General features: G+C 34.1%; 4 protein-coding genes across 4 annotated transcripts; 2 read left to right on the plus strand and 2 right to left on the minus strand.

Moving 5' to 3' along the window:
* The first annotated feature begins 1354 nt into the window (after positions 1 to 1354).
* LOC133286630 (zinc finger BED domain-containing protein RICESLEEPER 1-like) lies at positions 1355 to 3596 on the plus strand. The gene is made up of 3 exons (XM_061484068.1): positions 1355 to 3022; positions 3107 to 3413; positions 3496 to 3596. Exons 1-3 carry the CDS (start codon positions 1355 to 1357, stop codon positions 3594 to 3596), a joined length of 2076 nt encoding a protein of 691 aa, XP_061340052.1.
* Positions 3597 to 4393: 797 nt separating this feature from the next.
* Positions 4394 to 7253, minus strand: LOC133286631 (transcription factor bHLH18-like). The gene is made up of 4 exons (XM_061484069.1): positions 7191 to 7253; positions 6526 to 7095; positions 4611 to 4985; positions 4394 to 4492 (listed from the first exon to the last, which is right to left on the minus strand). Exons 1-4 carry the CDS (start codon positions 7224 to 7226, stop codon positions 4394 to 4396), a joined length of 1080 nt encoding a protein of 359 aa, XP_061340053.1. The 5' UTR covers positions 7227 to 7253.
* Positions 7254 to 16911: 9658 nt separating this feature from the next.
* Positions 16912 to 17542, plus strand: LOC133286615 (uncharacterized). The gene is made up of 2 exons (XM_061484047.1): positions 16912 to 17007; positions 17100 to 17542. Exons 1-2 carry the CDS (start codon positions 16989 to 16991, stop codon positions 17447 to 17449), a joined length of 369 nt encoding a protein of 122 aa, XP_061340031.1. The 5' UTR covers positions 16912 to 16988; the 3' UTR covers positions 17450 to 17542.
* A 3333-nt stretch (positions 17543 to 20875) lies between these two features.
* Positions 20876 to 23443, minus strand: LOC133286632 (transcription factor bHLH18-like). Its single transcript, XM_061484070.1, has 4 exons — positions 23339 to 23443; positions 22829 to 23182; positions 21408 to 21770; positions 20876 to 20950 (listed from the first exon to the last, which is right to left on the minus strand). The coding sequence occupies exons 1-4, from the start codon at positions 23441 to 23443 to the stop codon at positions 20876 to 20878; spliced, it is 897 nt and encodes a 298-aa protein (XP_061340054.1).
* Positions 23444 to 26249: the final 2806 nt, after the last annotated feature.

Below are 26249 nucleotides of genomic sequence, written 5' to 3' on the forward strand. Positions count from 1 at the left end.
TCCCTTGACAACTTTACCAAAAACAACATGCTTCCTGCAACATCATGCAGAAGACTTCACTGAACAAACCTCACCACTTAAAAAAGAAAATATTATCAACATAACAAGCCCAAACTTTCCATGTTTTGCATTGCAATTTGAGTTTGAAATGTTAAATCAAAATCGGTATACTCGTTTTCAACCACCTGTTGAGCTTGATATGTTGAACACTTTACAGGTACCTTTTTCCAGTCGCGGGTTTCTAAGGAACAGCCCTGCTTCTGCTGGTTTGCGTCGAAACCCCTTCTTTTTCTTTTTCTTTTTCTTTTTAGTATGTAAAAATAGTTGCTGGTATGTTTATATGTCTGTTTATCTAATAATATGCTATGGTGTGGGGTTTGATAGCAGTAAGAAAATTGACTTGGGTGATTGTTTTATTCACTGAGTTCTTAAAAGTTCAACTTTCACTAATAGAGGAAGTATAAAAAACTAAAGTGTTTCACTGTTTATTCGTTTTATTTAGTTTGGTTTATTTAAGTATCTATTGTGTGTATATATTAATATTGTTCTCTTGCGTTTTTTGTTAGCGGGTTTTTTGTTTAAAGGAATGGTAGATAAATCAGGCTGAGACATAAAAGATAGATGTTAGTTAAGCATTTTTTGTTTTATATGTCTTGAAATTGAAATTCTCACTGTTGACTAAAGGGTGTATTAATCTAAGTCAAAACATTAATGTGGCTTAGGAACTATGAAAATTCTAAATATCTTCTTAATGTGAAGATCGAATTATAGTGAGCATGAAAATAGTTTTTCTTTAGACTTTAGTTGTCCTGTGATCTGATTACTTGGACGAGGAATATGTGAGATAAATAAGCAATGTTAGACCCCTATTGATGGCATAAACCGAGCTTGTCAATGTAGTCTACATTGAGCAGCTTGGTCACGATTAGGTGATCAATGAAGTGAAATTAAAGCAGAAAACTTTTGGTCTTGAAAGCATAAGAAACTGATTAGAGTATAGAAGTGGAAGAATGGGAATTTCTTACAAACATGTCAGTAGTTCTTAATTTTTTGGTCTTCGCTGCAAGTTTCCATAATCCTGGTTCCATAAATTACTTGCTATAGTTGGCAGTAGTTCTTACAAACATGTCTTTTTTTTAGAGACTTGGCAATCTGCATTAGCACTTGGACATTTCCTATTGCATTGCCATGTATTTTTAAAGTTGATATTGCTTACACTAGTCTTTGGAACTGCATTGGAATAGTTTGTGCATGAAACTTTTTAACTTTGTGATCATATATAATATATGTAAATTCTGAGTTTTGCTTTCTCATTTATATAATAGATATTCTAACTTCTCCTTTTTACATGTAGATGGACTTTGAATCACACAACAACAGTGGAGAGAATATGATGGATCACGAGGTTGATGTTCAAGATGCAAATGTTGAGGGTGATAATACAGCTGGGTCAACAGGCACAAAGGCGCCAACAAAGAAACCGAGAAAGTTAGTATCCAAGGTTTGGCAACACTTCGAGCGCATTCCAATAAATAAGGATGGATGTAAAATTCAAGCCAAATGTAAGTATTGTGATCAATTATACATGGCTGATAGTAAATATGGCACTGGTAATTTAAAGCGACATTTGGATGGATGTGTGAGAAGAGATACTAGGGATGTTGGGCAGATGATGCTTTCAACTCAAAATAGCTCCTTCAGTTTAGAGCCTAAATTTGACCATGAGAAATTTAGGGAGTTATTGATAGCTGCCATTATTATGCATGATTTGCCATTTCAATTTACTGAATGGCAAGGCATTAGAACTCTTCTTCTATATTTGCGTGCGGATTTGAATATTATAACTAGAAACACAGTGAAGGCTGATTGTGTTAAGTTGCATAAAAGGGAGAAAGATAGATGCTTGAATATGTTAAAGGAGAATACCAGCAGAGTTAGTTTAACATCTGATTTATGGACTTCTTTAAACACTGATGGATTTATATGTTTGACTGCACATTTTGTTGACAAGAGTTGGCATCTGCATAAAAGAGTTCTAAATTTTGGGTTTATGCCACCTCCACATACTGGAATCTCATTGGCTGAAAAAATTCACACCTTTTTGAAGGATTGGGGGTTAGATGGGAATTTTTTTTCAATTACATTGGATAATGCTTCTGCAAATGATGTTTGTGTTCAATTTTTGAGAGATCAACTGTTGATTGGAGGTGGACTTTTATGCAATGGTGAGTTTTTTCATGTGAGATGTTGTGCTCACATATTAAATTTGATAGTTCAAGAAGGATTGAAAGAGGTTGATGCATCTATTGTGAAAGTTAGGGAAAGTGTTAAGTATGTGAAGGGGTCACAAGCAAGGAAACAAAAATTTTTGCAGTGTGTTGCTCAAAGTTCTCTTGCATCTAGAAGAGGTTGTAGGCAAGATGTTCCAACAAGATGGAATTCTACTTTTCTCATGCTTGATAGTGCACTCTTCTATAAACGTGCCTTCATGCACCTTGAGTTAAGTGATTCCAACTACAAATATTGTCCATCTAGAGATGAATGGGATAGGATAGAAAAGATCAATGAGTTCTTGCATGTATTTTATGATATTACTTGCGTCTTCTCTAAAACCAAGCATCCAACTGCAAATCTTTACTTTCCTTATATTTTTACTGCACATCTGACATTACAAAAAGGATTGAAAAGTGATGATGCTTATATTGTGAATATGGCTGAAAAGATGTTCACTAAATTTGACAAATATTGGTCTGAATTTAGTATGATTTTAGCCATAGCTGTCATTTTGGATCCTAGATATAAGATGAGTTTTGTTGAATGGTGCTACAATAAGTTGTATGGTGATGATGGGGTGAACGAATCCACAAAGGTGAAAGACAAATTGGTTTCCTTGTTTAATGAGTATGCAAATGATGGAATCAGAAACTATTCATCTATTTCTTCAACAAGGAGGGCTACAGATGGTGGGAGTGAGACAATTGATGAAACCTCAATTTCTACTACATCTCGAGATGTTTTGAGTGTAAGTTAACATAATTATTTGTCTTGTAATTGTTTATATTCTTTTGTATATTTATTGATATTATTTATTTTATAATATTGTTAGGAATTTGATACTTTTCATGAAGTGGTTGTGCCACAAAAGACTCAGCTTGAATTATATTTAGAGGATCCAAGGATTGACAGAAGAAATATTAGCTTGGATGTGTTATCATATTGGAAGGCTAATCAATTTAGGTATCCAGAAGTTGCTGCAATGGCAAGAGATATTTTTGGGATACCTATTTCTAGTGTTGCTTCGGAAAGTGCTTTTAGTGTTGGAGGAAGAGTACTTGATCAATACCGAAGTTCACTCAAACCTGACATAGTTGAAGCATTGATTTGCACTAGAGATTGGTTATATGGAGAGCAAGGTAATATACATTATCAATCACTTATTCATTAACTATTTATTTTAAGGATTTTAATTAACTCATTTGATTTTTATTTTTATAGAGCAATCAGCAATAGCTTTGGAAGAATTGACAGAAGATATCATGGACATGAATCTACATTCAATAGCTGATCATGGCGCTCAAAATTACTCTGTTGCTTAATGACTTTTATATTTCAAATTTTTCATCAGTTAAATGATCTTGAATTTGTGATCTTAATTTGTATTTCGGTGGAAGAAATTGTTGTAAGAATAAGACATTTGTTGTAGGTTGCATTTAATTATGTTTTGATGTTGGATTGATGGAGTTCAATGTAGTAAGTTATTTTGATTTGAATTAGATTGAACAGTTTTAATATGATTTGAATTAATATCACTTTCTGTTTACTCGTGTCGGGTCGGATCGTGTCGGGTCATGTCGTGTCAGGTTGTATCGTGTAAAATACAGATTGCCCTCAAATTCGGGTTATATCGTGTCAACCCGTTTATATATGGGTCGTGTACGGGTTGAATTTTATAACACGATTTGTTAATCGTGTCGTGTTCGGGTTGAGGCTATTCGTGTTCGTGTCAGACACAAGTCGACCCGAACCCGACCCATAAACACGAATTGCCACCCCTAGTGGGGACGGACATAACTTGATTCATCGTGAAGTTAAATAATTTGATTATTTAACCTAACAAACATAAACTTTCCCACTTATTCACCTTTAATTCTCATAATGTCAAGTCCATTTTGGGTCTCATTGATATTAATCAATCAATCCCAACAATGCCTAGCTAGTCCAATTTCTGCTCTATTATTATAATTGGCGGAGCAAATATGTCTCTGATGATTATGTAAATGCGAAGTGTAAATACGGATGTTATTATGATCAACACAAAAACCCAACTAAAATCAAAAGAAGAAACGAATTCAAGACTTCCAATTCCAAACACAACAACTTGTTATTTGATACACTAGTACGGATCACTGTCGCAGGACATTGGTGACTTCAAGAGCATTTGTCTAAGGTTTTTTACTAGATCATTCACTGTCATCTTGTACTCCTCACCCATCTGCAATGTATATATATATAAATATATTAATTGGTATATCAATTCAACATTTCAAGTTTTCATGCATATATATATAGAACATGAAACTCTATATTGATGATGCATATATATAATATACCTGAGTGATAATAGTCATGTAAAGAGAGAAATTCCCAAATGGCAAGGCATTGCTACCGGTGACACAGAGATCAAGATTTTCAAGGTGGTCCAGTATTTTGAGCTCAATGCCATTTTCTTTCTCACAGTGAATCTCAATGAGCACCTCCTTCCCCAAGATTCTTGCTTCAATCTCAGGGAGGATGTTACAATAATCAGAAGTACTTGTTTCACTGTAGTTGTTGTTGTCTTCATTTCCTCGTATATCGGGTTTCTTGATGAATATCACTGACTCTACACCCCTCTTATTATTGTCTTGTATTTCTAGTTCCTCTACACGTTCTTGAAGTTGTTTCACATAATCAATAGCTGCTCGAAGCACAGAAGCCTTGTCCGTCTACACATGTAAAATCCAGCGGGTTCAAGTTTATTTTTTCAATTTTTGATTTTAATAGAGCCACGTGTTTTTTGCTGACTGGTCTATTAGAATATCATACTCTGTTAAAGAATAAAATAAAAAGTATTAAAAAAGCCTTCGCCTAATAGTTTAGGGGCCGTTTGGTTCGAGTTTTCTTATGATAACCCCTGGCAATACAAATTGAAATTTCATGAAGCCAACGTTTGGTCCAACGTTTTTAAAGACTTCAATAACTTTAATCAATTTGTGTGGTAATATTTTGTTCAACCAAATAATTTTTTTTTAACTTTTCTACCTAACTCATTTTTCCTGTTAATCCCTATTAATTCCATTTCTCTAGTAAAAAAAATTCACCTGAACCAAACGTCCCCTTAAGGTTTTGAGTTGAGATGGTTCTTAATATGATATCAGAGCTTCAGTGACCATGAATTCACGAATTCGATCCTCAACGCCCCCTCACTTTCATGTAGAATCAAGAAAAGCACAAGATAGACCCAAGAAATAAACTTGTGTCATATCCACGCTTTAAGCCTAAAAGACTTTACGTGAGGTGTTAAAGAATAAAATAAAAAATATTAAAAAAGCTATTACCTAATATTCTAAAATTTTGGGTTAAAGTGATTCATAACATATACTCGTACATAAACCGACACACTCTCTTCAAACAAACCCAACAGATGTTATGAAATGATAGAGTTCTATGCGCAATAATAGATGGTGGGACACGCGCTGATTGTGAATTAATGGAGGGTCAGTGATACATGTTTTTTTTTTTTTTTTTTAATACAAAGTGATACATATGCTTTTTAAAATAATGGGAAAAAAAACTTTAACTTTTGATCCTTATTTGTAAAGGTTATGATTTGATGTTTAAATTAGTAAAATAAGTATGCTACAATTACTAAATAACACGTGGATGGTAGAATTGATGGTAAAGATTACACTAATACAGAATAACCAAATAACCAGTAACCACCGCTGCTTCTAACATATATAATATACTGATGTACAACATAAATAAAACAATATAATAAAAGATCTTATCACAGTAATGTTGAGATATATAGTTCCACGTTGATTGTATGTGTAATTAATGTAGAGTTTATAAGGCCTTGAGCACTCCCACCCTTTGAGCTAGCTTTTGGGGTGGTGTATCCCAAGGTTCTTTATATGGTATCAGAGCCTCGCCGCCCCCCACTTTCTCTTGTGGCGTATCTTAACACAGGTAGGCTGGGCCTGTTGCACTGTCCACTCTTCTAGCCCAATGGGCTCTCGTGTGAGGGGGCGTGTTGAGATATATAGTTCCACATTGGTTGTATGTACAACTAATGTGGAGTTTACAAGGCCTTGGGCACTCCCAGCCTTTAAGCTAATTTTTGGGTGGTGTATCCCAAGGTTCTTTACAAAAATAATTCAGTTTAAAATTAAGATTTTATGTTTTAGCATATACTATTTTATTATTAATTGACAAATTAAAGACTCCGCCATCAACAAACATCAAATTGAGTTAACAAATTACCTTGTTCAAGCTGGGAATTGTAGCTGAAAGTGCTATGAACCTCTCTGTGAGTTCCTGTCTCCTTTTTCTCTCTGCCATTATGTGATCGGTAGTCTGAGAAGAGCTTCTAGCTCTCTTTATTGCTCCTTGTTTTGGTTCAGGTTTTTGGCTTTTGAGGGTCCGTTTTGAGGGCAAAGTTGTTCCCTCAGTGCCCAATAATTGGTTATTATTGAAGCAAGGTTCAGGGGTAGATGGTGTCATTGTTGAGTTATCAAAAGATAAAATGTATGTCCTTGGAGACAACGAGCGACGAGGCCTTTTGGAACCTTGTTGAGACACTATAATGGAGTTGGAGCTGTTACTTTTGACCATGTTCCCATGAGGAGGGGATATAACACCGCCGTCTGCGGCTGCAACGACCACCGTGGGGATATCGGAATTATTTTGGACAATATTGGATGAATCATGAAAGGAGTTATCACTTTCACTTTCAGATGATAAAGCTGCTGGCTGCTGAAGGATGATGTCTTTGAAGAATTCATCATCTTCAGGGTGACACTCTTCAAAGAAATCGTCGTGACAATCCATTTCCTACAAAAAAAAAAAAAAAAAAAAACTATGATATAATATTATAGTGTGACACATTCAAACATGTTGTGAGATTTGAGTACTACAATAAGTTTTACCATATGAAGATCCCAATTCTCCCATGACTCTTCCATTTAGAATTTAGGAAATGTTGTTTGTTCTATGATTTTTCATTGTGGAATTCCGATGCGGGTATGATAATAATAAGAGGCTAATTAGTGTAGCTTGGGGTAGGTGTGTCCCATATTTTAGGTAGGGGATGGAGACAGGAAATTACTCGTTTTTCATGCTACTTTAATTTTCAGCCGTTCAATCACACTGAATTTGTTTTCTTGACGAACGATATGATATTATGTGGGACCATACAGGTGATGGTGGTGGAGGCCTTCCCACTCAAGAAGAGAAAAGCTGAGTTCAAACACGCTGGCTGTGCTCTCAGATATAAATAAAGAGGGAAGATATTCTTATTACCAAAATCTTTTACTATTAACTTATCACTTATCTAATCACCATTGAATCAAAGAAAGAGAATACTAAAAAGTTTTTGAAAAAAGAAAAAATATTAATCCAATGGTGATTAGATAGGTAATGAGTTAGTAGTAAAAAAATTTAGTAGTAAAAAAATTTAGTAGTAAGAATATCCCTTCCCATAAATAAAATCCAATAATTTTGGCATTATTAACTTTTGAGAAAAACAACTATCGTTTAAAAGGACACAAGTTGTGTATGACCGGTTATACTTTGTGTAAATTATGAAAGTTACTTTTTTTCTCTCTCCTCAGTCACATCGCTGACGTGTAAAATAAAAAAAGTAATTTTTCAGAATTACACAGAATATGACCAGTCATACTCTGTGTAAGTCACTAAAAAAACACAACTTGTGTCCTTTTAAATGACAGATGCTGAAACCTCTAAGATAGACAGAGAAAAAAACTAAGAGAAAGAGTAGAAATCAATGAAAGAGAAAAATAGGGATGGTGGCCCACTTAAAATTTCTCTATATGGCAGATAGTATTTCTTTGCCTAAAGACAGATATGTTATCCCCTTAATTTAACGGGTTTTATGTTTATCATATGATATGATATAATATCACTTTTCTACACACAGATTAAAAAAGTGAGGTTCATATATTTTTCTTTCTCTTTCATCATTTCACTTTCTTTCTCTATTTTTTTTTGTGTATTGAAAACAACATTTAAATCATGTAACATAACACTAATAAAACTCTAATTTAATAGTATAAATGTTAATTATAGAAGACTTGATAAAATTTTAATATTATATAAGAGTAAGAATGAAAATCGTGCAAATCGTGCAGTCGGACTCGGAGGGACCACTTTTATCTCTTTGGAGGAGTGTCGTCATGGCATCATCAAGTTGTGCAATTATTGTGGAGATCGTATACTGCTTTCGTCTTTCGTCAATGAATTGATCGTCAGGGTGTTTGGTATAAGAATTTTTTGTTTGGTATAAGAATTTTTATTTATCAGGAACAAAAATTTGTTCAGGAAGAATTTTTTGCAAGATAAGTTAAAAAGATATTTGGTAGGTTAAAATTTTTCTAAAAAAATTGGATGAATTTTAGTGATGTTATGTGTAAAATTTTACCACTACAAAAGTAAATTTTTTTCCATCCCATCCATGGTAAAATTTTACTCTTGGTCTATGTGTAAAATAATTAGATGGGAAAAAATTGTGTCAACCCCTTTTAACTTTTCCTCCTACCAAAGATGACCATATATTTTTACTTACCTTCTTCTTCGTGTCAATTTTTTTTCTCTCCTACCAAACACTCCCTTAAGATAGTGTTTGGTATGCAGATTATTTATGGATGCCCCGGAAAGCATGGTAGGAAAAACAAAAAACCCACGTTTGGTTGCCCAAAAAGTTAAAATCTTCTTAGAAATTTTTTTTTTCCAGATTTCTTGATTATGTGCAAAGTGAAGTACGAACACCATTGTTCAAACTCCTTGGTTTAGTTGGAAAAAATGATTGCCCGGGGAAGTAAGAAAAAACAACTATTAGGTGGACGACATTAACCCTGTGCTTTGTACTATCGATGAAGTTGTGTTCGCAAATATCTGGTAACAAAACCTAACCTACGGCAGCTGCTCCCTCCTTCAACGCTTCTGGGTTACCTTCGTTTTCCATGGCTTGCATGTGCATCTTTTATGGTACCGGTCGGTGGAGCATTTTGCATGTTAATGGATCCATATTTTAAAGACACAAACTTTCCATTTTGTGTTCCCTTCCATTTCATCATTAGTTTTGGGGTTCTCGTATTTTAAAAAGCCATCTACAATGAAAGCAGCTGATGAGAGAGAGATGGATGGATAACAATACAAAAAAGAAAGAGATGAGGGGAAAGTAACACACCCAGAGAAGAACTAATCTAAAAATCGATTTGAAAGAGAGAGACAGTTCTGATTGTTCAAAATGTATAATTGTAAAATAACCTTATATTTCCACTAATATTTCATAATCAACCAAACACAAATTCAGTAAAATTAACCAAATATTCTCAGGAAAATGTGAGCCTACCAAACACTTTTTTAGTAACATTCCAGTAAAAACTATTTTCCACTATATTTTCGGAATTCATGATTCCCGGATAAAAAAAAAAATTCTCTACCAAACATCTCCTTAGTTCCTTTTTAATAATCGAACATATGCTTTTTTTAATAATCAATGAATTTTATTGTATATAAAAATGAATAGGATATTCTATCTATTATTTTTTGCTTATTTTTGTTTATTACTTTTTAACATCATTAGATCAGAATCTTAATAGAAGAGAAAAATAATCAAGCTAATTGAGATTTTGATCTAACAATATTAAAAAATGATAGGAAAATATAAACATAAAGAAAGTAAATAGAATAACATATGGAATATCAGCGTAATTAACTATAAGTAGAAGTAAAAAGTCTTTGAGTTTTTATATATGTAATTTTTGGTTTAATATAAAATTTATGTATAAAAATTCTTTTTTGTGTGTGTGTTTGGAGAATTCAAAAAATTATTACTCTATCTATCAGATGAAGGAATATCGTGAAGAAAAAAATAACAATAGTATTTTATGTATGAGTAAAGAATTTCTTCAGTCACCGGAGATAAAGTTATCTCCAGTGAACTCAAAATGACGTCGTTTTGGGTGAAAATCAATATGTTTTTGTAATTATAATATATTGCAGGGTTATATTAGTCTTTGTTATTATAATTTTTTAATCTTATAACTCAAAACGACGTCGTTTTAAGATCATTGGACATAACTTTATTTCCGATGACCGGAGAAATACTTTTTCGTATTGTTGAATTTAAATGCGACTTTAAAAGTTATTTACGGATAATTATAAGAGGAAAAAGGACAAATATGACATAAACGTAATTAACCATCACGACGAAACATTATGGAAAAAATAATAATACCAATAGTACATTAAGTATTGCTCGGTTTGTATGCGATTTCAAAATTTATTCATGATAATTATAAGAGGACTAACAACAAATACGACACAAACGAAACCATCATCGCATCAAATGATTATTTATATCATTGCATCATTTTATATTAGTATAAATTATATTTTCAATCTTAATTATTGATTTCACTTATATTTAACTGTTTATGTTATGGATAAATTAAAATCATTAAATACAAGTGGATAAAATTTAATATAATTTTCTATTAAATTTTTTTATTTTTATACTGCTATGAATTTTAAATATGAATTTTATAATACATATAATTTCAACCCTAAAAAATTCTGACTCGTCAATATATATATATATATATATATATATATATATATATATAGGTAGGATCATCTTACACTAGTGTAAGAATAATAAATCTTACACCAGATCTTAACCATTGATTTACATGCATCTAACAGTTAAGATTTATTGTGTCTCATTAATTAATTAATTATTAATTCTCAATAAATTTTAACCGTTAGATGTATGGAAATCAACGGTTAAAATTTGGTGTAAGAATTAATTTTCTTACACGGTGTAAGCTGATCCTATCATATATATATATATATATATAGGGACAAGGTATTTTTATACCGGTGTAAGAGTTAGAAATCTTACACTCAATCTTGACTATTGATCCACTTGTATAAAATGGTTCACATTACTAAAAAATTTGAGCCCTTAGATATAAGTGGGATCAACGGACAAAATTAAGAGTATAACTTACACTGGTGTAAAATGATCCTGACCCATATATATGTGTGTGTGTGGCAGGATCTTCTTACACCGATTTAAGAGTAATAACTCTTACACTCAATCTTAACCGTTGATTTTCACATATCTAATAGTTATAATTAATAATTAATTAATGAGTATAATGTAATTAATTACAGCCATTTGATGAATGAAAATCAACGGTTATTACTCTTACACTGGTGTAAGATTATATATATATATATATATATATATATATATATATATATATATATATATATATATATATATATATATATAAAAGGGTGATATTAATTAATTTAATTATCATTAGATGTGTTTAACTATCATTTTAGGTTTTTTGACCCTTATAACCCTTTATTAATAATTAATTATCAAATTGACCTTCATTATAAACTATTTCGAAAATTTAACCCCCTCGAAAAACATAACACCAATATGCCCATGTTTAACCGTGGACCACCAAGCCTACCCGGGTACACTCCTCCCTACCCGGGTATTTTTTGAAATTTTGTGCCTACCCGGGTAAGGAGGGGTGTACCCGGGTAGGCACAAAATTTCAAAAAATACCCGGGTAGGGATGGGTGTACCCGGGTAGGCTTGGTGGTCAACGGTCAAACAGGGGGGCAGATTGGTGTTATGTTTTTTGAGGGGGTTAAATTTTTGAAATAGTTAAAAATAAAGGCCAATTTGGTAATTAATTGTTAATAAAAAGTTATAAGGGTCAAAAAGCCATCATTTTAAATCACCAGAGACTCATATTTCATATACCTCAGAGAGAGTTACTATCACATTTGAGGATATAATTATGATTATTGATCTTTCTACATATGGTTTACCTGTCATCAATAATGTCAAGGCGCGAGATCTCATACATATGGTACATCAACTGCTTAGGAGGACAAAGACTACAACCAAGTTGAAGGATGCCCCTTTTAGGACTTCTTGACTGGAACGACATTTTGTGAATGTTGTTGGCTTTGTTAACGGTGAAGAGGACCTTATATGTTTCATCCAGGCATATATAATATTATGCCTTATTATGGGTTCTTATTTGTAGATCACACAAGTGGTTAAGTGCATCTCCAATACCTACAATTTCACCTTAATTTGGATGTATGTGGACAATATAGCTGGGGATATGTAGTGTTGACTTACCTATATATCACGAGTTGTGTGTTGCCACTGCACCATATCAAGTTGAAATTTTCGGTGCAGTGGTAGAATTGAAGATGTAGGCGTGGGCTAGATTCTCTATTATCTCTCCTTTAATTATTGTAGATCTCCCCGATTTTGATATAGTACACCTGTTGTGTAAGGTATGTTAGCTCAACATGTATGTTTTGATTCAATTACTATTATGCAAAGGTTTTTTTTTTAATAAATATCATACTTTGTAGGTGGATCGATCACAAGACGATTTTCCATGACCTACCATGCAATAGAGAGATGTTTGACATGATGACCAACCACTTGATAATAGTAGATATTACTTATTTTATTTAAGAGTAAATACCCTTTTTAGTCCTTAGCAAATTTTACAATGCCCGCTTTAGTCCCTAGAAAATAAAAAGGCTCATCGTGGTCCCTAAAAAATTCAAAATGGACCCATTTTAGTCCTTTTAGGGACTAATATGGATCTTTTTTGAATTTGTGAGGGACTACGATTTCAACTAAATGGGTCCATTTTGAATTTCTTAGGGACCACGATGGGCCTTTTTATTTGCTAGGGACTAAAACGGGTGTCGTGAAATTTGCTGAGGACCAAAAAGGGTATTTACTCTTTATTTAATTGTACTCATTTAGTTATGATTTTTTTTATTTAAATTATGTATATGTGTTTTGCAAATTATATGAACTTTGTATTGTGATTTGATTTTGTTGGATCATATTCACGAAATTAGCAATCTTTGTAGGGTGATCACACCGACGATTTGTTTTCAAATTATCGAGTTTCATCAACATAATTGCGTCATGAGACAATTTGGGATGCATCAAGACATACCACTAGAGTACTTAAAGTCCGAAAAGGTGCTTATTATTAATGGAGGAAATGTATTGACCACATAATTAACACAATTTGCGCTTATGATTAATGCACAAAAGTACCTTCAAATATCAACAAAAAAAGTACCTACCATATGAAATGATTAACGCACTACGTTTGCAACTTATTTTTCATACTTTCCTCCACAAAATAGTATAATATACTTTTTTTTTTTTTTTTTTTTGTAAATAAGTATAATATACTTTCATACAATAAGATATGATTCACTCTCCACCGCTTTCTTACTATTGAATTCTTGATCAACATCTTCTTATTGTCAAAAACCATCCACTCCCCTAATAACAACATCCGGTTCATAATTAGGGTGGTCCCAATTAATATAAATATAATGCGGATTAGTATTCTAGAATGGAGCACGAGATTGATCGAAACATACATATACTCTAAGGAGGTATAACATGCTATAAATTTTTATAATAATTGTGGGCTTCAACCGATTGTAGTTTTTCTTCTTCTTCTTTTATAAAAAACGGGCTAATTCATGATCCATATGGGGTGTAGTATAAAGTCCATTTAATTAAGTGATCCTTTTGTTTGGGCTTGGATATCTGTAAACTGATTAGTGTGGGTAACAGTGTAAGCCTAACTCATAGGCCCATGATGGGAATGGACTAGGGTTAATAAGTTTGGCTAGGTTCCATCTGCATTCACAACGTGTTAGAAAACCGTTACTCCACAACTTGCCCCATCGACGGTTGTGATAAGGGAGTAGTGTGAATTGCAGAGGAAGATCCTAGTCTTTTCAACAATCTTGCAGGAGCATTAGATCAAACAAGAGCAAGAAAGCCGTCAAGAAATCAAGAATCATGTGAATCATGTCTTCAACAAATAAGCCTAAACTTTTTGGTATTCTAATGTCATATAATCCTATCTTACGAAATTTCTTACATAACATTCAAGCTTTTTCCTAAAAGTGCTTTCAAAATCAAAGCTTTGAGCTTTTCTCACAAAACCCTAAAAATCTCTCAAGACAACCTCACCTGCATCCCACAACTCATGCTTATACGGGGGAAGAAGAAGATTTAGGATTAATTGAGTCTCAAGTCTATTGAGCCCCAAGTTTTAACGTTGGACCTCATACATTGAAGGACAAAAAGGCCAACAGTTTGTGGGTTTCAATTCGGTAGAATGAAGAAAGGGAACAAAAAGATAGAGGTGAAAATAAAATAAAATTTGCATGGGTGGGCAATTTTTTTTGGGACCCATCTAAATTTACCTTATCGAATATCTGCCACCGACGTCACAAATAAAAGAGGTATGTGGTTATTTTGTGAAAGAGAAGGGTATCGTGTTTCAATATAATAAATTTAGCGGGCGTTTGGTACAAGAAATTTTTTTTTTGTCCGGGAATCTTGATTTTTAAAAATATGATTTTTACATTCAGTTTATGATAATATTTGAAAATTTAAAATTTACAAAAAATTATTTTTTCAGGAATCTTAAGATAAGTCATGTACCAAACGGCCCCTTAAGGGAAGTTTAAAATAATTTATTCTATAAATAATAGGATTCGCTTTTTTACAGTTAATATAGATAACTTATCTACATTGAGTTCAAAACGACATCGTTTTGTGACGGAAATCAAGGTGTTTTTGTAATTATATTTTATTTTAGGATTATAATAGTCTTTTTTATTATAATTTTTTAACTCAAAATAATGTCATTTTGAGAGTGAATATAGATAATTTATCTACATTCACTTTACAAACATTAAAATCTAAATAATAATACTATAACTAATTATACATGCATAATTCTACCACTTTAAAGAAATTTTAAAAAAATAAGAATAAAATAAACTAGCGACTTTCTTGCTGTTTGTTGGTTTGTCAATTTTTCTAATACAAAGGATATGGGCTTTAACCTTTTCTAAAATGCCCGCAAAAGCTGACAACACGTTACATCAGGAACAATATAGGAAAATCCAATTATCATGTAACATAACAAGGCTTTTTGACCCTTATGCCCCTTAATTAATAATTAATTACCAAATTGCCCCTCATTCAAAATTATTTCGAAAATTTACCCTTCCCAACAAACATAACACCAATCTGCCCCTGTTTGACCGTTGACCACGAAGCCTACCCGGGTACACCATTACCTACCCGGGTAAATTTTGAAACTTTTTATCTACCCGAGTATGTAGTGGTGTACCCGGGTAGAGTTCTTGAATCTGGGAAAATGTTTGAATTATTTACCCGGGTACAGAGCAGTGTACCCGGGTAAACATCGACGGTAGGGTTTTAAAATACCCCAGCAGCCCCATTTCGAAAACCCACAAAAGGGGTACCCGAGTAGAGCTGCTGGAGGAGTGTCATCTTGAGCGATTTCAGGCATAATCTTGCACTAATTCGTCTTGTTTGTGATCATCATTCGCGGACCTTGCAACCTCTCTGCCTTCTACCGATTGAAATCGATCAAAGGTGCATTTTTTTTTCAGTTTTTTCAATTATGTTATGATTTCTGTTCTGATTCATTGTATTTTCGTTTATATCATTTGATTCTGTCCGAATTATTTTATCAATTTGTCTAACCCTAACCCTAACCCTGAATCTAACCCTAACCCTAACCCTAACCCTAACCCTAACCCTAACATGTATCTAATTTCTGACTTTGGTTATTTTTTCAGTTTAATAGTGTGACACAATGACCTCTCGACGCGTTTCAAAGCTGCCAGTGACCCATTCCGAGAGAAGAACCAAGAGTCGTCACGATGGGTCGTCATCCTCTCAGCCCCAGGCTGCTTCGAGTCAGGCTCCGGACTTGACGTTCGGATATTTGTTTGAGGATGACATTCCTTCACACGAGAAGTTCGTGAAGTTTTTCATGACCCGGAAGATCTGCGAACCGAAATCACTGGATTCGGCATTCTTCAACCTAGAGCGTTTTGACATCGTGCCGCTTCTTGAGCAGACACATTTACTTCACCTGGCGGAGATGCGGTGCCCATACTCGGAGGTTATGGTAAGAGCCTTCTACCAGAACCTTGGCTACTCGCAAGGCGAGCTGACTTCCCGTGTCTGCGGGATTGATATCATCATGACTGCTCCTATCTGGACGGAGCTACTGGGGTTCGATTTTGATGGTGTCACAGGAGCAGCACTATATGATGGAGACAGCCATCATATATTTGGTGATTATAACCGGGAGACCATTGTTACAGAGACTAGGAGGGCAGACGCTGAGCCCGGTCATTTTGCTCATTATCCTGTTAGCAACTTGTCAGTTTCTGCTCGCATTCTTCATTATGTGGTGACACATATTATTTTCCAGCGCCCGCATAATCACTCAAAGGTGCTGGAAGGGGACTTTGTCATCCTGTGGGCCCTCCTTCACAGTCAGCAGGTGAACTGGAGGCATTACATATGCATACTGATGTGGAAGGCAGCCAAGTCAAAGAAGGCTGAATTGCCTTTTGCATTTCTGGTGCTGAAGATTCTGCGTAGATTTGGAGTGCCTATGGCAACAGAGACCTTGAAGACCGCCAGAGGCTGGAATGCTATATTTGGTGAGAGGCTCCTGAAGCAGTGTGGGATCCTACCGAACAGAGCGGGTATCTGGACGTGGAAGAAGGCACCAGAACCACCTGAGATCCCATTCCACCACGATGCTGAGATGGAGGATGCACCTGCAGGTGATGTGTTGGTCTTTATGAGTTTATGCAATTTTGTGTTGTTTAATTTTTAATGTGGTATTGAAGTTTGTTTTTCATGGTTTATGATGTAGGCCTTGATGATGATGACGATGATGATGGCGTTGCTGAGGTTGATGTCAGACCGACACGTCCCACCCGCAGTCGGCGACCACCAGCTCCTCCTGAGGGTGGATGGACACTTGATCATGTCATGGCATCCTTATATGATCTGACTACTGACTTTAGAGGATATAGACAGAGCACGAGCAAGTGGCGAAACCAGATGGACACAAGGGTTGCACGGTTGGACACAAGGGTTTCACGCTTGGAGGGTTTAATTGGCGAGGGTGCCCATACTCAGGAGGAGGAGGAGGAGGATGATGACAATGGGGATGACACACAATCGGATGAAGAGAATGGGGAGGACACGGCATCGGATTAGTGTGTCCATAGGGTTTCATATCATTGATTTAGTTTGATGTAATGTAGTCATTTTGGTACATTTAGGAACTTTACCTACATTGCATGGATGTTTTTGTACTGGATATTCAAAATTTGAATGAATGAAATTTTCGTTTTGCGCACGTTCAGACTTGTTGGTCTTGTGGATGGATCTTCCTTTAACATATCTGGAAAAAAAAAAATTAACTTTACCATATTCTCAATTAATCTGAATCATTAAATAAACAGTAGAATACATACTCATTATAGCCGCACAAATGACATTTGAATCCAACTGTCTATGATCCTGTGCTAGGCCGTGATTTAGGCATGTGTGACCTTGACCCCATTTACGGACCACCCAGTTAGCTCCCTTCTTCGGCTTAATTGCCCTCATATACCAGGGACAACCGTCAGCATGGTTTTTACACTTCATAACAAATCTTGACTCGTCGCTTTTTTCAACTATGGCTGTCCTGCGCCCCTTCATACAATGTATCTTCACAGCATGTTGCAATTCTGGTTTGGACCCAAATTCTTGTTGCACAAATAACGGATCTCCTAACTTCCAACCTCCGTGCAAGTCATCATCGCCATATAGGATCTCCAACTCGTCATTAGGGTGCGCCCAGTTAATGAATGAATAATGTTGGCTTTCATTCCAGAATGGCTCCTCAGACCCTGCATCTAAAGATCATGTCAAATTTAATAACTTACCACAAATAATAAATTGTCTAAAGCAAATATTCAAATTTAATAACTTACCACTACTGACTGGGTCGACATGAAGTGGTGACAAGGCTGGGGTACCGAGACTTACGGCGCTCATGTCAGCCTCAAAATTACCGTCCACGTCAGTGTCTGACGAATCACCTTCTGGAATAGCACTTTCAGGTTCTCCCTCATCTTCACTGTCCACATAGTCCTCGTCTTCATCCTCTTCATCCTCATCCCATGCTACCTGAGGAGGTGCAGAAGATCGTACAACTGTATCTTCTTGACCGGTACAGTGTGCAGTAGTGGTTGTATGCACCGGTAAAGATGAAGATTGTCCAACATCAACTTCAACATATATCTCAATATATTTTAATACTTTCCATTCAACAAACGCATCTGTTACGAACTCCACATCTTCATCATCATTTATATCGTTTCCAATGTAGTATATTGTATCCATATCCACTACAGTCTCTAACCTGGCTATCATGCGGTGGATGGAATGTATGCCTTCTGACCCCATTTTTTGAAGAATTCTCTCCTTCAGTTCATTGCATGTAGTGCCCACTTTGATTTTCATCGTTTTATTTTTTCCTTCAAATCGGACACCGTTCGGACCTTCAAAATGCCTCCCATTGTAGTAAACAACTATAGGAACCATGTTTGGACTTGAACTCATCTTTCACACAAAAATTAGATCTAGGTTTTGGGTTTGGAGGTTGGTTCGGATTTTTTAGCACAAAATGGGAGTGTGGAGATGTAATCTCAATGTCCCCCCAAGATTCAGCTTTCTGAAATGATGAGATGAAATATGTGTGATGTTTCGGATTAGAGAGGGTAAGAGAGAAAGATTTGGGGTTTCAAAAACCCTATACCTCGCAACAATGGCCGAAACCCATACATATTGGGGTTTCTGGACGCTATTTACCCGGGTACACTGCTCCGTACCCGGGTAAATAATTCAAACATTTTCCCAGATTCAAGAACTCTACCCGGGTACACCACTACATACTCGGGTAGATAAAAAGTTTCAAAATTTACCCGGGTAGGTAATGGTGTACCCGGGTAGGCTTCGTGGTCAACGGTCAAACAGGGGCAGATTGGTGTTATGTTTGTTGGGGAGGGTAAATTTTCGAAATAGTTTTGAATGAGGGACAATTTGGTAATTAATTATTAATTAAGGGGCATAAGGGTCAAAAAGCCAACATAACAATGAAATCATATCCTGCTGATACATCGGAAATCCCCTTTTCTTTTATTTTTTTTTTCTTTTATTTTTTTAAAATGGCCCCTCCATAATTCTATTTGTGCAGGAAAAGCTATTCATCTATCGGGTAACAGGATGAAAGCAAATCCCAACAATATATTACGTTGTGGTTTAATGATATTGGGCTGATTTTTTCTTTTTTTCTTTTTTATTTTTTCATTGCCTTAGCTTTTAAGTTTTATAGTTTTTATTTTAAAACCGAAGAGATAATTTTCAAAATTGTTTGCTTATAAATATACGGCGTGTCTGGTTGTTTCTAGAAAAATACGACGCTGAACAGAAAATAAAATATATTGAAACTGATATTATATCATATTTTGCATAGTTATATAAATTTATTAGTATTTATTTGTATAAATCTAGGTAAGTTACTGGTGCATTGGATCTTAGAATTCGTTTATTTGGTCTTTAAAAAAAAAAAGTTAAAGTCTTGTTTATTTTGCAAATATTTTTTATAAAAGTTAGTTATTTATATTTTTAAAAAATATTTGTCTTTTGACTCTCCTTTTTGTAATTTCTACTTTTTTTAAACAAATATTCAAATAAATTTATAGTAAAAAATGTTTTTTTTCTAAAAAAAAAACAGCTTTCAGAGAAAAAAAATTGCATCCAAACGAATAACTTCAGCTTCCAATCTTCCCTTGTCTAACATAACATTTACTATCAATAACCGATAATAATAATTTGGGTTATATTTATCTCATTCAATATAAGGTAATATATTTTTTTACCCATATAATAAAGATGAGTTTCACTTTCTTTTTTTCTCTCCAATTATTTATGGATCTCTTTTATAATTTTATTTTACTGACATAAGATAACTTATCCCTAACATCTTAAGAAAAAAATTTCCCTAATAAATTATAGTTAATTTTAAATGACAAAAATCAACCCTCAGCATTACGTTGCAATCGAAAATTCTCCTTTCCTCTTTTTTGTTTTACAACACAGTATAATTAATAATTATAAATAATAATTGAAGGTAACAAGATCTATGGGGCCCTGTCACTAAAAGTTGTAAAATATCCGAGATCTTCTCAAATAAATTAAATTTCCACACTCCCATGACACCAATCAATTAAATTTTACAAAATGAAATAACAAAGGTGGAAATCTTATGAACGCATACCTTATGCAATGCAATATACGTAGTCATATTTATATAGAACTTTTTATTTAAATTAATAACTTAACTTGGGTAGAATATGCATTTGATGAATCAACAAATTAACTAAACCAAAAGTACACACATAATTTCGTTTTTTTGATATAATACGAAAACAAATTAAACGACATTAACACATCGGTGTTGTTACTTGTTTCTGTTGAACTGATTCAAAGAAAGAAAAGAATAAAAAAGTAGTTACCCTCCTCAAACAATAAGAACTTCCGACAAGGATTAGAGAACTCGTATTATTCGCTAGCATGGATCACAGTTGCATGTCATACAACTTCAAAAAGATTCTGTTTCAATGTCTTCACCAAATCGTTCACCGTCAACTTGTATTCTTCGCTCATCTGCAATATAATTCTAGCAGTAATTGTTAGTGAAGTATATAAAAATTCATTAATCTAATTTCACATAATAGATTAAATTTTTGAGTTGAATTGATTTTTTACGTATCAAAAACTCGGTATCATAGATTCAATTTTAACCGTCCCGATTTAATTAATAATTAATTAAGTCTTATGGAATATTTTAGCATAGGTAGTTGGACTTGTGCATCATCCACGACTTAAACTATTAGAAAAGTATAAAAAATCATTAATGTAATCTCACCGAACAGTTTAAACTTTTGAGTTGAATCGATTCTTTATAATAATTTAGAATTTCAAACCATTATACATCAATACAAAAATACGATTAGTTTTGAATGGGATGATACCCATAATACTAATATTATTAATAGTATATTTGAAATGTAATCTTATATTGCTTGAGAAAATGGACCTATATTTTTGCAATGTGGTTTACCTGAGCAACAATGATAATGTTGAAAATAGAGTTTCCAAATGGCAATATGCTGCTACTGGCTATTGAGAGATGAATATTTTTTAATAGGGCCAATAACTTGAGCAAGATGCCATTTCGTTTCTCACAATGGATTCTAATGAGCACTTCCTTCCCTAAGCCTCTTGCTTCGACTTCAGGGAGCACTTCATAGGCTCCATAATAACCATTAGATTTTGTTTCACATGATACCGAACAAAGGTGTGATTTATTGATGAACAATGACTTTATACTTTTCTTGTTTGTCTCTTTTTCCAGCACTGCTATGCGTTGTTGAAGTTGCTTCACGTAATTAATGGCTTCCTGAAGTATAGAGGCCTTGTCTGTCTACATATGTGCAATATAAAGGTCAAAAAGCAAAAAAATAGACATTATTAAAATCTGCTTTTTAAGTTTTGGTTTTTCTATGAATAATGCAAATAATGATGTTCGTCCAATGCATTTGGACACTCTCTTTGAGTGAATATTTCACACGACAAGATCATAGAAAGAGAGAGAAGTAGACATATAACTTTATATGACTGGAGGTCCCTACACAAATTTTTAAATCGTAACTCACATAATCTTCTTAATTTATCTAATAGCGATCGAAATTATGAGATTTAATTTCATTTGTTATTATGGCGAGTCTTTTCATGTTTTCATCCACACACATTTTTGTATACCCTTGTAATAGTTGGAAAAAAATTATATATAACCTAATCGTCAAGTTCAAGGCCAGAATTATTTGTAAGCTTGAGGAAACCATAACTCACAAGTTAACACTTAGTTGGCCAACGAAATTATTTCTGGATGAATTTTATTTGCAATTCAAAATTCTGTGAAATACTTTATGACTATTGGCTACGACTAAATTGATACTCGAATAAAAAATTATGAGTGCTAGACACACCTCATGGTTTAAAAAGGCGAAAAGAAAAGACTTCTCACCAATAGATTTTACTTTGATATAATCTTACTATTACGTTTATGTACCGAAACATTCTAACATGAAATATAATTAGAAACACGTTAAACCTTACAAGCTATCTATTCTACGCTCCTAAAAGGCTAAAATAACTGCACTGTTGTTATCAAAAAAAAAAAAAAAAAATAACTGCACTGCACCTCAGTTAAAAATTTAAGTATTGATTCAATTAAACTTAGTTTCAATATTTTATCACAAAATACATTATTTTTAGCATACCATATCTTACTGCTGTTAATTTAAAACTGATCCATGCTTATATTAGCAACCAGACTAAAATCTTTTATTTATTGACTATTGGTTTCGGTTTTAGATTGTCAACTTGAGTTCAGGTCATTAATGCTATTTCTCACGTGACAGTGTTCACGCTAAAATGAAACATGAGTATCCAATATTATAGGAGAACTTAATTAATTACCTTCTTCAAGCCAGGTATAGTAGCTGAAAGTGCTATGAATTTCTCGGCTATGTCCTGTCTTCTTTTTCTCTCTGACATTATGTGATGTAATGCCTCAGAAGAGCTTCTGGCCTTCTTTGTTACTCTATTCTCCTTTGGCTCAGACTCATAGTTCCCTAGAGCCCTTTTTGTTGTCAAAGGAGATGAACAATAACTTGCTAACTCCTCTTGTATTGTCTTCAAATAAGAGTAGTGTTGTTTTACACCATTGGAGCTATCGGAATAGTGGCCGTCGAAGCTTACAATCTCTTCAAAAGATAAACCACTGACGACGGCGGCGGTGGCAGTGACTGTGGCAGAATTCCAACTCATTCCCTTTGAACAAAAATTTAGCAAAAAACCAATATTATCATACTCTTTTAACACATGGAGATCATCAACATCTAAACATAAATTGATAATAAGGGTAATTAACATTATAGCTATAGCACAATGTTATTATTAAATGAATAATAAAATAATAATGATTACCAAATGAGAGAGCCAATTTTCCCATGAGTCCTCCATATCAGGAAGTGAAAGAGTAGTGGGGTTCTTCATATACTCACGGTGCTTGAAGGGTTCATCATGCGTCATCTTGTCCACATTTGTTTTGGAGGACGAATAAAAGATAGAAAGGAGACAAGATATAATATAAAGTTGAATATTAATGTGATTTTTTTATCTCTACGTACTGTTTTGACTGATGAGGCATCTAATAATGGAATAAGAGACTGTCTATTAGCGACGCACCAAAAAAAGCTGCCTCTGTGCCTCTGCCTCTACCGATAGGAATTAGGAAGGGTGGGGTTGGAACTTGGAATGTGCGGTAGCGGTGCAATGCCTGTCAATTTCGTTTCATTTCATTTCAAAATAAAATAAAATAATAATAAGCAGAGAAGTGAAGAGTTTTTAGTGATATTTATGCATAATTTATAACAAAAACGCTAGCAAGAAACAAATTTAAGCTTGCAAAATACTAGGGATCACAACTAGTAACAGATAAAGTAATATTATAAATAATGATATTTAGAAAGATTTTATTTTTTTTTGAAATGTTTAGAAAGATTTTAGATTCACAATTTTACAGTCTAAAAAATTATAACAAAATCGGGGTTATTCATGTTAGTATTTGGGTGTCCTAGAGACAATCTTATGATTAAATAAGGACAGAGATGTAGAACTTTTTAATATTGTCGCAAATAAATAAAAGCACTCTTTATCTTGTTTCATAATTATGTCTCGATATTAATATTAATATATTATGAATAACATGATAAGCCCCGTGGAATAAAATAGGTATCTCTTGAGTATCTGTGATGAGATCACAATCATGAGGATTCAAGAATACCAGATGTTTATTCCTAATTTTATGTTCCTAGTCTAGAGATACTGAGAATGGGGTCAATAATCTCGGGTAAGACTAGCACGACTTATCTATTTGTATATGGATACAAGGTATAGACCTCATGTGCTACAGATATGGAGATATCTTAGCTAAAGTCGTGGATGGACCTATAAGGGTATAGCTCGCACTGAACGGACCCACAAAGAGACTCTATGAGGAACTCTCACAGAGAGTATCATTAGAGTAGTCTCTTTATATTTGGGTATGTCTTTCCTAAGACCAGAAGTTATTACCTAGACTGTGTTCTAGAAGGCATGCTTTGATTGTGCACCTCGTCTGCCTGAAACATGGAGACTCATAGGTATACTGTTGGGCTTGTCCTGAAAGAACACAGGGCTAGGGTGATAAGCTGAAGGAATTCGTCAAATCTCTGTGAGAGATTAGGTTATCTGTAAACCGGAGAAATTGGGATGACATTTACAGGGACTCGGGAATCTATGCATAGTAAAAGAGATCATGAGATGATCTGCCTTTAGAGTCTGTAAATTGAAGATTCCCTATTTCAAATAAAGCTTACCCTAAATCACAGGGGTTGATACGCTTCCTTACCCTAGGTTTTATGGGAAGGTAACCGAGACGAAAGGAAATATATACGGCAACCAAATATGTTTAATAGGATGATCAAATCATTAATCTAACTAGTTCTGGGGTAACTAAGCATATCTAGTGCTCTATGTTGTCATTAGATGGGTTGTGGGCTTATTGGGCCCAAGCCCATTTATGTCAGTGACTAAGTTGGACCTAATGGGTCACACACAAACACCTAATTGTCTAGATGCTCTAGCATTAAAGGTATTGGGTCTAATAATAGTTATTAGCCCAAGAAGTTGTTTGGAACTCCACCTAAAGGGGTGGAGGGCGCATGGTTCATTGTAATGGGCTTGGATAGTCCAAGACATTACTAATTAATTTAATTAGTTAAATTAATTATCAAACATTTAAATTTTGAATTTTGGAATTCGAAATTTGAATTTTGAAATTTTGAATTTTGAATTTGAATTTCGAAATTCGAATTTTGAATTTGAAATTTGAAATTTGAAATTTGAATTTTGAATTTGAAATTTGAAATTTTGAATTTTGAATTTGAATGTTTGAACATTTGAATTTGAATATTTGAATATTTGAATGTTTGAATTCAAATATTTGAATTTGAATTTGAATTGCCTATGAAAGGTTATTTCATAACAAAAGGATAAAATGAGATCTTGTTGGAACAAATCACTAGTATCACGAGAGAATCTTTTGGACAAGATCCAAGGCCATATATGGCGCTGATTTGGGTTGTTGGTGAGCAAGATTTGCTCATCAAAATCAGCTCCAGAAGATTTAGTCAGTTGGGAGAAAATCTTTGTGAGTTGATTCAAATTTGAATGCAACTACTCAGATGTATCTGGTCACCTTTTTGGGCTATATGGGGCGCACCATATAGCTGATCTTATGAAGATTTCTGATCAAAATTTTGAATAGGTTTTGAACCAATTCTCAAGAGAATATTCTAGGAGACTGTTAGCAATTTTTGAAATAAAACAACTCCACTTCTCTCTCCAATCTGGCGCCTAATGATTAGATTTTTAGGAGAAAAATCTGATTGGTATTTTATTTTAAATACTCTCCTCTTATGCGCCTGTGTGATCAGTAGTTCCTCCAAGGGTTTTTCTGAAAACCTAGCCTATTCTCTCCTCTCCCTGCGCCACTTGTGAAGCTTTCACATTGAGAGCTTCACTTTTTCAAACACTTTCACCTAGCCTCCATCTTCACACATAGAGCGCCTAGAAGCCTCTTTGTGGTGATCATCTGGTGGCTTCACAAGAAGGAGTTTTGCACCTAGACGAATGGGTGGTGTGGATCAACGTTAGAAGGTCTGAACCCTTCAGACCGGCCTTGATCATCTGGTGATTTCACGAACAAGGTAACATCATGCTTTCCTAAAGCATGATCTTGATGTGCATATATATTCTGCAAAGAAAAATTTTATTTTTTCCTCTTGCATGCATC

This window comes from Gastrolobium bilobum, unplaced genomic scaffold (assembly GCF_033153095.1).
Source record: "Gastrolobium bilobum isolate Gb01-03AN ecotype WA unplaced genomic scaffold, APGP_CSIRO_Gbil_v1 utg5155, whole genome shotgun sequence".
Classification (NCBI taxonomy): domain Eukaryota; kingdom Viridiplantae; phylum Streptophyta; class Magnoliopsida; order Fabales; family Fabaceae; genus Gastrolobium; species Gastrolobium bilobum.